Genomic DNA, 10,492 nt, shown 5'->3' with positions numbered 1-10,492 from the left:
AATATATAAATACTTTATATAAGAAAATCTTAATATAAGACTTAATTTGATAAATTATAAGATATATTATTATAAGTAATTATAATAATTATATAAGTCTAAAAGGGAAATAAACTAATTATATTAATTTATATTAATAAAAAGGATATTAATATTACCTTAAATAAGATATAAGTTATATTTAATAATATACTTAAAGGTATTAAGTATAATTAAGTTATATTAATAACTAAGGTAATTATTATATAAGAAAGTATAATAAATATATTTTATATACTTATAAGATTTTTCTTAATTATTACCCTAAGGGTATTAATTAAAGTAATTATATAAGTAATTATAAGTAATTATAAATTAATTATTATAATTACTTAGTTTTTAATAATAATTATATTTTAATTAATAGGTAGTAATAAGGTTTTTTTTAATTATATAATAAGTATTTTATTAAGTTATAATATTAATAATTAAGTTTTTTTTTAAATATTATAAATATAACTTAATTATAAAAATAATATATCTTATTATTAATATAATTTATATAATAAAATAAGGTAATTTATTTTTATATAAGATTAAAAAATATAATAAATAACTCTTAGATAATTAAAAAACTAATAAGTAATAAGTCTTAGATAAATTATAATATAACTTTATATATAAGATTTATAGCTATTAGCTATATAGATTCTAAGAAATTAATAAAACCTTAAAATAAGTTAAGATAATATATATATTTCTTAATATAAAGAAAATTATTTTAATAATTATTAATTAATATAACCTTTATATAAAAACTAAGATATAATATTTTAAACCCTATAAGAAGCTATAATTATTTTTTAGTTTTATAATAATTATAAAACTTAATTATTATAGATTTTATTATTAAATTACCCTTATTAAGAAAACTAGCTATTAAAAACTTTTATAATAATATTTTTATTATTATATATAAAGTTATAAAATTTTCTTATTTTATACCTTATAGAGAATTAATAATAAGTAAAGAATTTATATATTTTCTTTTATTTTTATATTATTAAAATATATAATATATTACTTAAGATTATTATAAATTAAAGATTATTATTTATTTTAAAATTTTAATAAAGCCTTATAAAATATTTAAGAATTAATTATAAACTTATTATTATATATTATAAAAAGATAAATAAATAAATTAAATATATAAATTAAATATTAAAATAATACCTTTAAGTATATTACTTAATATAACTTATATTATATTTAAGATAATATTAATATCCTTTCTATAAATATAAACTAATATAATTAGTTTATTTCCCCTAAGACCTATATGCGCTCGTTTTCTATGCTATTTATAATAGAAATAAGCCATTGCTCTTAAAGCTCCTAGAGAAAAACATGAAACTCGACGGAGCAGTCTATTTTATATTAAAAGAGCTATCATTTAAGGATAATAACTAAGTTCTCGAAGAGTTTGTTTTAAGGCTGCTCGAGGCGCGAGCCAAATACATTGAAAACTCCGGAGGTTGATAAGAATTTTGAAGACCAAGGTGAAGATGAGGATGAAGATAAGGACGAGGCAATTCTCTCAGCTTCACGAACAGGTCAAAAATCTATGGTCAGCCTGCTTCTGTCACACGGCACTTCGACGACTTCGCGGAACAAGCATGGATCAGCAACACTCTCATGGGCCTCAGGAAACAGCCATGCAGCGGTAACGAGGCTTCTTATCGAGAAGGGAGTAGGGTCAATGTGAGTCAAGGTGGCTACTCTCAGGCACAGTAGATGGAAATTGGCCAGAATTCTTGTGCGGTCTGTTATTGGGGCCCTTCACTTCTTTGCATATGTAGCCAGTGCGGATATCTTTAGCTTAGTTACTCTGTGTGGCATATCTCTGCAGGACTGTGAAGCCCGCTCTGATCATCTACCAACGATCGAATTGCAAATGCCCTTTTCTACAAACGGTGGGCCCCTGTCATAATGCGCATGGTTCAGACATTCAAGATAAGCGAATGATTTATCAATGTGTCCATCAATCTACTTGTGGTAATGCAAGCCGAGTAAACAACCTAGCGCTAGAAAGGCTTCACCAAACGTCAAATTCAAGCCGACAAGGATCCTACAGACGACCAGGATAGGCCTCTCATCAACATGTGCGGCAGCGTGATATACTCACAGGGCTGTTGCCAGTGGTTGAAAGTTGTTGCTCATCGGAGGGGTTATTGTTGTCAAACGATATTCCGCCCCAGCCGAGGAGGCATCCCGACCCACTCAAGAGAACATTATCGTGTATAGGGGACTTCAGGGAGTAAGACTGCCATTGCTTTATAACCAGTCTACTCGTTCCTGGGGCGGATGACAGTGGAGACTAAGGTATCATCGCTAGCAAGTGCTCTGATTGGACTACCCCCTGTCTTGACCGTCATGGAGGCTTGAGGTAGCCGCGGAGATAAACTACTTTCCACTCCTTTTCCCCAAGATCCCCAAACCCAAATCAGAACAAGCCAACCAGCCAACAGATCTGCCACCCTCAACTGAATCTTAGCGCTTCTTCGACGCGTTGCATACGCCCGCCAGGCCCACATCACAATAAAAATGACGAGAATGGCGAAGACGAAAATAATAATGAAAAAGACAATAAAACAGCGCTCAGATCAGCCAAAAAGGCGGCCTTTTGGAGGGTTAAGAGGAGGAATTTCTGTGTGTAAGAGAGGCGGTTGAAAGGGAGGGGGCGCGAGCGCGTTGATCGAATTGCGAAAGCACGTGATCGAGCTAAGCCTTTTTCGGCCATCAAATGGTGGTCAAAAATGAAGACCATCGGAATTGGCCACAACACCTAATTCTTGCTATTTTATCATTGAAAATACCTATCTGACTTAAGTGACTTGTCAAGTCACTAAATGTGTCTTAAATTAAGTAAGCCAGAGAAAACCTGGCTCAATTTAGATTGCATTGGCTGACTTGCACTTACTTGAATTGAACAGCGCTGATTGGCACGGAGGGAGCCGTCTTCATCCCTCCCGTTCTCGTGGAGACGGCGATCATTACGCTCGGACAGACGATCGCCATTTGTTTTCCGGTCGAACAAACAGATGCAGCCGGTCAAACCGTTGTGAGTATTGGTGCAGATACCGGTGTGCTTCTTACAGTTATAGCAGCGATTGGAAGTACCACTTTACGCCAACTGCGATGAGCTGTGCGAGGCAACACCTAATCCGGCCAACCAGAAGAACCAGGTTGCGTCTGGCTCTGAAATAAACAACTGGTCGTGGAAACACGTGATTTTCGATTCAAGGCACAGTCTGAACTTCGACTGTAAGGGACAAAGTTCCCGCAAGGTCAATCGACGTCAAGGTTGAGCCTCAGGCTAGGATCGCCTGCCCCTCAGTCCCATGTGTTCCCTTTGGATAAGCGAGAAAAGAGGAACGGTCTTAAGCCAGCCACGGTGAGCGCACGGACAGGCCTCGATGATCTAGATTCCATTGCAGCACGTCACTCCCGAATAATGGTAGGTAGACGGCCGGTGATGGCGCGATAAAAGGATGGCAGATCGAGGGTTCTCGGTTCAGAGCCAGGCCACCCTTCCTTGTTCTTAGTCTGGCGTTTCAATAGTGCCCGTGAGATTGAGACAAGGGTGAGCCACGGGCTCTTCTTGTCCACGTACCGAACACCGTCAACTTTGTCTTCAGCCTTCCCTCGTCGGTCCTTCGTCCACCTGCATTATTCCAAAGAGCTCGATCATTGGCTGCTCCACGTTTTGTGTCTGTTCAGGTTATATAGAGGAGGTTATTCTGTCTGCAATCACTTCTGCGAGTCAGGACAGTTTCTTCTTCCATCTCCAATCATCCCGAGCTTCTAATAGGGTCCACCATCAACTCGAACCCGCCATTACTAGCGCAAACAATAGGCTAGCGGTTCATAGGATACGCCTCTAGGTGGTTAATAATTCTCTTTCAGTATTGTTCCACTGTCGTGGCTAAAACTCTAGCCTCTTGCACAGAAGCATACCATTTGATCCCTAGCATCCTATGGACGACAGAGCCCTAGGTTTGCTAAATCCTGTGGAAGACGACGGGACCTTTGCGACACCTTACATCTCTCAATATCTCCTATGGGAGCAATGGTGCTCGGTAGACCAGCTAGGACCATATGGTTCATCCCAAGATGAGACTAGCACGGCAGCCATTGTCTACACGCCGACCGGTCCCTCGCCTCACGATAGCTTCGTATATCGCAGCGGTATCAGCTCGACTGATCTATGGAGCGACAACACCCCTATGACCGAGTGCACCGATCCATGGGGTGCTCTCATCCCTATCACAGAGACTTCACCTTCTTTCTTGCCTTCTGACCCGGTTACTTTTGAGGAGTCACCTCCCTTCCAGGATGACGACTGGCACCGGCCCTGGATACCAACCAAACAGCGTCGAAAACGGAATCGCGACACCAACAGCCTTCCTCTTCGTAAGTCCGATAGACAAAGTCTATCAAGCGACAAAGACACGACGCCACTGGCAAAGGAGAAGACACAACATACAACTATTCGCCCCAACAGAAGTGCCAGGGGCGACAATACTTACGCAGGCCAACCGCGGAACGACGATATGAAAAATGCCCGGGAACGGAACCGACTTGCAGCCAACAAATTCCGAGCTAAGCAGAGGGATGACCTGCTGAGACTCGAGTCCAGCGAGCAGGACCTGGAGCGCATCCATCGCGATCTTTCCACATGCGTGGCCGACCTGACCCTCGAGATTTATAACCTTAAGATGGAACTTCTACAGCATTCGGGGTGCAACTGCGCCCTCATCCAGAACTACCTCGTCCACGAGTCCCAGCGATATGTACAAGCGTTAGAGGAGGGGGTTCAGCGAGGGCCCACATCTTGGCAGCCGGAGCAGCCTGGCCAGACCGAGCAAGGATAAAGGAGGGATTAAAACGGGGCTGGAAGACATATGATATCTCTTTGACTGCACGAAGGCTCCCATTGGGTATCTTACAGGGATCTTAGCCAATTACGATCAGTATCTCTCTACCCTCACCCAAATCAAGATACAGGACTAACACATTGCCACCAAGCTAGCGAGCGACTTAGATAGTGACCTAGTAGTGGAGACTGGTACCGTGTGGGAGCCTTCGCGCAGTCAAAGAGATGACAGGACGATATTGGAGAGGCCCCTGCTGGTGGCTTGTTGAAGGCGGAGGGGGATATGAAAGCATTCGTAATGACGGGGATGCAATTGGCCTGTTAGCCACTCCATGCTGAAAGACTTTCTTTGTGTTGCGTAGTTCATCCATGGGGGGTTTACCGTTTTCAGGGTCTTTCGTGGCTGACCCGCATTACTAAACTCTTGCGAGAATGGCTTGCGTGATGTGTCGAATGTGGTAAGCATCTCGTAGGCGGTGGTGTGACGAAGGCGGCTCAATGGGACTGGGCACACAAATGTGTCTCCTCTTTGCTCGATAATTTTTCTGAGAAGCGGGGAAATTTCGGAATGGTGTGCATGCTGAGCAGGGCTAAGCGACGAACAATTGATAACAATTCGTGGATGACTCTATTGCAAAGGGCGACTCTTCCCCTTTGTCGGTGCCTCCGTCTCCGCCACTTGTGAAACCGAAACTCTTATCAACAGCCGCCGTGCCCGACATGCCACCTGGGATTCATTGACTCTCACCGGTTGAGAACAACACTCAAGAGCTATGTAATATAATCAAGGAGGGGCGTATGCAGGTTTGATCACCGCGCTAACGTTGGATAGCAGTTCCCGCAGCCCTAGAGCATGAACTGGTGCGCAACTGCGCATTGATCTTCGGTTACACCGCCCGAGTGGCACCTACAGCAGCCTCCTTGGTGACGTCGCTCGGCCGCGTAATGCACGATGTTGTTTTTGGACTTTTGCAATGCGTTAACCCCTGTTAAATCTTGATATGTCAATTATTCTGTAACGCCTATCGCTCTTCACCCATGGGATTGGCAGGGTTGTTCCAACACAATTGGCGACCGCGAGAATCAAGGCAAATTGCCGTGCCGCAATAGCAGCCCTGGTATTTGGTGACAACTAGTGACCTTGGTTCCTGTCAGCCAGCAAGGGCACAATATCAGGTCAGATGCAACTTATCGCCTGCTTCGGAGGAGTGCAGGGAACCAACAGGTGCAACGCGCTGTGAGCATCTTACATTTTGTGATGTCAGGGAGTTCTCAGATATCCGCCACCGTTATGACCTTATGTCGCACTGAGCGTGCTAAAAGGATCAAGGGTCAGGTAAACGATAATGAGCAGCAGCAGTGTGTTGATTGATTGTTGTCTGAGGTTGTCTCTTGTGCGGGGTACTCCATCCCGTTGAGTTACTTGAAGCAGACGGCTAAACTACTAACGCAGTTATTTCCTGAGGCCGTGAAGATCATGCCTGCCCTGCGACACCTTACCTTAATTGCACTTACCCGCAGACGCCACATTCGCTCTAGATCGTTCTAGATAATACAACCTTAAATGGCGTATTGATTGCGGAGGAATGGCACAGGGCAGAAGCCAGGTAGCTCGGATATCCGTTTCTGGCAACTTTTGGAGTACGGAAAGTCAATCGTGGGCAATGGGTAATAAAGTCTACGATTAAAACTCAATGACGAGCCCCGCCGTCAGTGCATCTACGTGCTATAGCCGAACTACGAACAGGTAGCTGCAGAAGAGCATATGGCCTATCTTTCAGCCAGTTGTTGCGGGTTGAGCAAACGCGTATAGCAAACGCGTATGTCAAACACAAGTGCAAATTCCTTCCAGCTTCCGACCGGCCAGCCCCGCACCCGAGCTATTGGTCTTGGCCCCTTACCGAATGGCTCTAAGTCTTAAGGCCCTGATTATAAACTAAGAATAAGAGATCTTTATTCCCTTATTTTTTAGATAAATAAATAAGAAGATATACTTTCCTTAATTTAGTACTTATTTTCGCGGGGGATATAAGAAGTAATTATCTTAATTATATATTTACCTATAGAATAGTATTAATATATCTTATATTAGCTAAGAGCTTTAGGTTACTTATATTAATAATAGGGATAAAGATTATAGCTATTTTTTAGGCTTAAATTATTCTTAGTAAAAGGGAATATAATAAGGCGATTTATAACTCTTAATTATTATTAATAATATTAATTAAAAATAAAGAAAATAAAAAAATTATAAACCTAATTAATAATAATAGCCTTTTTAATAATAAAGACTTTTTTTATTATATTATAAAGTTTTTATTTTATTATATTTCTTTAAAGTTATTAAAAACAAGAGATTAAATTAATAAGGCTATTATTAGTATTATTTTTATATTAATTTTTATTTTATAAAAAAATATATTTTATAGCTATTTACTAAGAATAATAATATATTTAAGTATTTATTTTATATATTATAAGCCTTATTTTAAGCCTTTTATTAATAATTAAAAATGAATATTTTTACTTATAATAAAAAATATTTATCCCTTAAGTAAAAGTTAATAATTATATTATAAATATTAATATATAAAAAGCTATAAAAAAATATTACTTTTTACTTTTATATTTACTAAGGGATTATTTTAAATATCTTTTATAAACTTATTAAATTTTTTTATTAATTATATATATATTTTATTATATAATTAATTAATTATTTTTTTAATTTATTTACTTTTATTAAATTATCTCTAAAAATAAAAGTATTTAATAATATTATTAAGGCTATAAATAGGTATTATATATTTATATTTATACCTTAGTATAAAAACATTTAGGCTACGCCGGTTATTACTAGTGGGTTAAGAAATCCTTAGATAGTTATATAGGCATTAGGCTATATAAAATACTTCTTAGCAAAGTATTATAAAAGCTTTACTAAGTTAAAGTCTAATAAATAAATATAACTTATCTTATATCTCTAATATTACCCTAATTATATTAATTAGGCCTATATCCTTATACTTAGTAATATTAAAGAAAATATTAATTAAGAAAAAATAATATATTATAAAATATTCTTAGAATAATAAACCTTAATAAATTCTTTATATATATACTTATAGGCGCTAAGGGATCTAATAATAATTCTTTTTTTATTTAAATTATAAAAATAATTAATTTATAAATCCCTTTAATATATTTCTTTATTATTAATATTAGTTTTAGCTCTAAGAGAAATATTTTAATTCTTTTTTTAAAAACTAGATATTATCTCTAAGACTAAGAAATTATTAATTATTAGCTATAAAGTAAAAAGGAGATATATAATTTTTAATATATTTAGCTTTAAGTTATTATAAAATAGATTTTTAACTAAGTAAAAAAGAAATTTAAAATTATTAAATATAATATAATAAAATATAATATATAAGATTAATATTATATTATACTTATAGTTATAGTTATTAATTTATAGAACTTTATATTAAGAGATAACTTAGAGCCTAATAAGTATAATCTTAATCTTTATTTATACCTAAATAGCTTCCCTTAGTCTTAGGTAATAATATAAGTAGCTAAGAGGTATATAAATAATTTTATATCTATATAGTTATTAATTAAGTTATAAGAGGTAATTATAAAAATAATTTAAAAGGAATATAACAAAGTATTAAAAATAAGAAAAAACAAAAACATAATTAAAAATTATTATTATTATAAAGGAAATAAGAAAGCTATTAAAAGAGAAATAAGAAATAAGGGTAAAAGAAATAAAAAGAATATTAAAAAAAAAAAAAAAAGCTATAATAAAGCTAAAAGTAATAAGAGGTAATTTAAAGCTATAAAATTAGGTTTATAATAATTAGATTAAAGTTAATAATAAGGTATTTAAATTAAGGTTAATTTATATATAAAATACCTTCTTAATAAGTATAATATTATATAGCTTTATCTTTAAAATATATAGATTATAAGGCCTTATTTTATTAAGCTAATCTTATTCTTAATTTAAGTTTTTTTTATTTTTTTTAAACCTAATATATTTTATATTATTATATTTCTTATATCTTTAAATAATAAGATTACCCTTATAATATATATTAAGTTATATATTTCTCTAATTATCTCTAAGTAATTATTAATAGCTTTTTTTAAATCTTTTAATCTAATTAATTATATTAAGAAAAAATAGCTTTTATAAGAATTATTATAAAGTAATTCCTTTAATTCTTTTATTATAATTAAACTTATATTTTTTAATTTTTTTTTCATAATAATAAAGATTATATATATTACTTAGAAATAATAATATATTATTACTCTTAAAGGTATAATAAAAAAAATTATATCTCTTATAGGTATATAAGAAATTAAAAGTATTAGTTATAAGTCTTTTTCTTTAAATAAAAAATTAAGAAGCTAACTTTATAATAAATTATTTATATTATTCTTTATTTTATTTATAACCTTAAATTTTTTTTTTAAGCTTTTTAATTATTATTATTAATTATTATAATATTAAAATCTTTTTTATTTTTTATACCTTTTACCTTATAATCTATTTATATACTTTTATTTAAAGCCATTATAATAAGATAACTTATTAATAAATTATTAAAAAAGATTTCTTTTTAAGAATTAATAATTATATAAGGATTAATAAAAAGATCTTTTATTATTTTTTTCTTATATTATAGGTTTTTTTCTTTTAATTTCTTAATATTATTTTAATTAATATTAAGTTTCTTAATCTAAGAATTATAATTCTTACTTAAGAAATTATATTTATTATAAAAAATATATTAAAAGTGCCTTAGATATTATAGCTTATTCTTTATAGTTTTATACTCTTAAGAATTATTTTTTTACTTTACTTAAAAGCTAAAAATAAGTCCCTTTAATATATTATAAATTAATATTATTTTATTAATATTTTTAATATATTATAAATTAATATTATTTTATTAATATTTAATTTATTATTTTAATAAGCTTTTAATAATCTTTAAAAGAAATATAATATCTAATTATTAATTTAATATTAGCCTTAATTATTATAAGGCTATAACTTAATTAATTATATATTAAGGTTATAAAAGAAAAAAAATAATATCTTTAATTCTTTTTATATAATTAGTAATAATAAGGGGTTTTTCTTAGATTATTAATAGGCTTATAAGAGTAATATCTCTTTAATTTATATATATTTTCTATAAGAATTATAATAATAATATTCTTTTTCTTAAAAATTATATCTTAAGGCATTAAAATTAAGGTCTTAATATAATATATTTATTTCCTCGAGATTATAATTATAATAACTTTACTATAATACTCTAATACGCAAGGGAAGGCAATTAAGGCCTTCGCCTATTAAGGAATAGCTATAAAATTAATAGGGTTTTAGGTATAAGATAATAGCTATGCTAATTTTATGCGATAAGATATCTTTTCTAATAATAGGGATTCATCCAGGCCCCGTTTATGATCTAGGCCTAAACCTCGTGACGCTTTGCGTCAAGTCTAGATGAAGGCGTGCAAGACTCACTTGATGGCGTCCTTGGTACT

General features: G+C 32.9%; 1 protein-coding gene across 1 annotated transcript; it reads left to right on the top strand.

Moving 5' to 3' along the window:
• Positions 1 to 2,891: 2,891 nt before the first annotated feature.
• Positions 2,892 to 4,916, top strand: MRS44_002045 (uncharacterized protein; the record flags this gene model as incomplete). Its single annotated transcript, XM_046283471.2, has 5 exons — positions 2,892 to 2,907; positions 2,976 to 3,103; positions 3,150 to 3,269; positions 3,320 to 3,499; positions 4,014 to 4,916. 5 exons carry the CDS (start codon positions 2,892 to 2,894, stop codon positions 4,914 to 4,916), a joined length of 1,347 nt encoding a protein of 448 aa, XP_046123294.2.
• Positions 4,917 to 10,492: the final 5,576 nt, after the last annotated feature.

The sequence above is a fragment of the Fusarium solani genome, assembly GCF_023522795.1.
Source record: "Fusarium solani strain SB1 chromosome Unknown bctg00000000, whole genome shotgun sequence".
In the NCBI taxonomy this organism is placed as follows: Eukaryota; Fungi; Ascomycota; class Sordariomycetes; order Hypocreales; family Nectriaceae; genus Fusarium; species Fusarium solani.
Note: the sequence above shows the minus strand (reverse complement) of the source record. Positions and strands in the feature narration are given on the sequence as shown.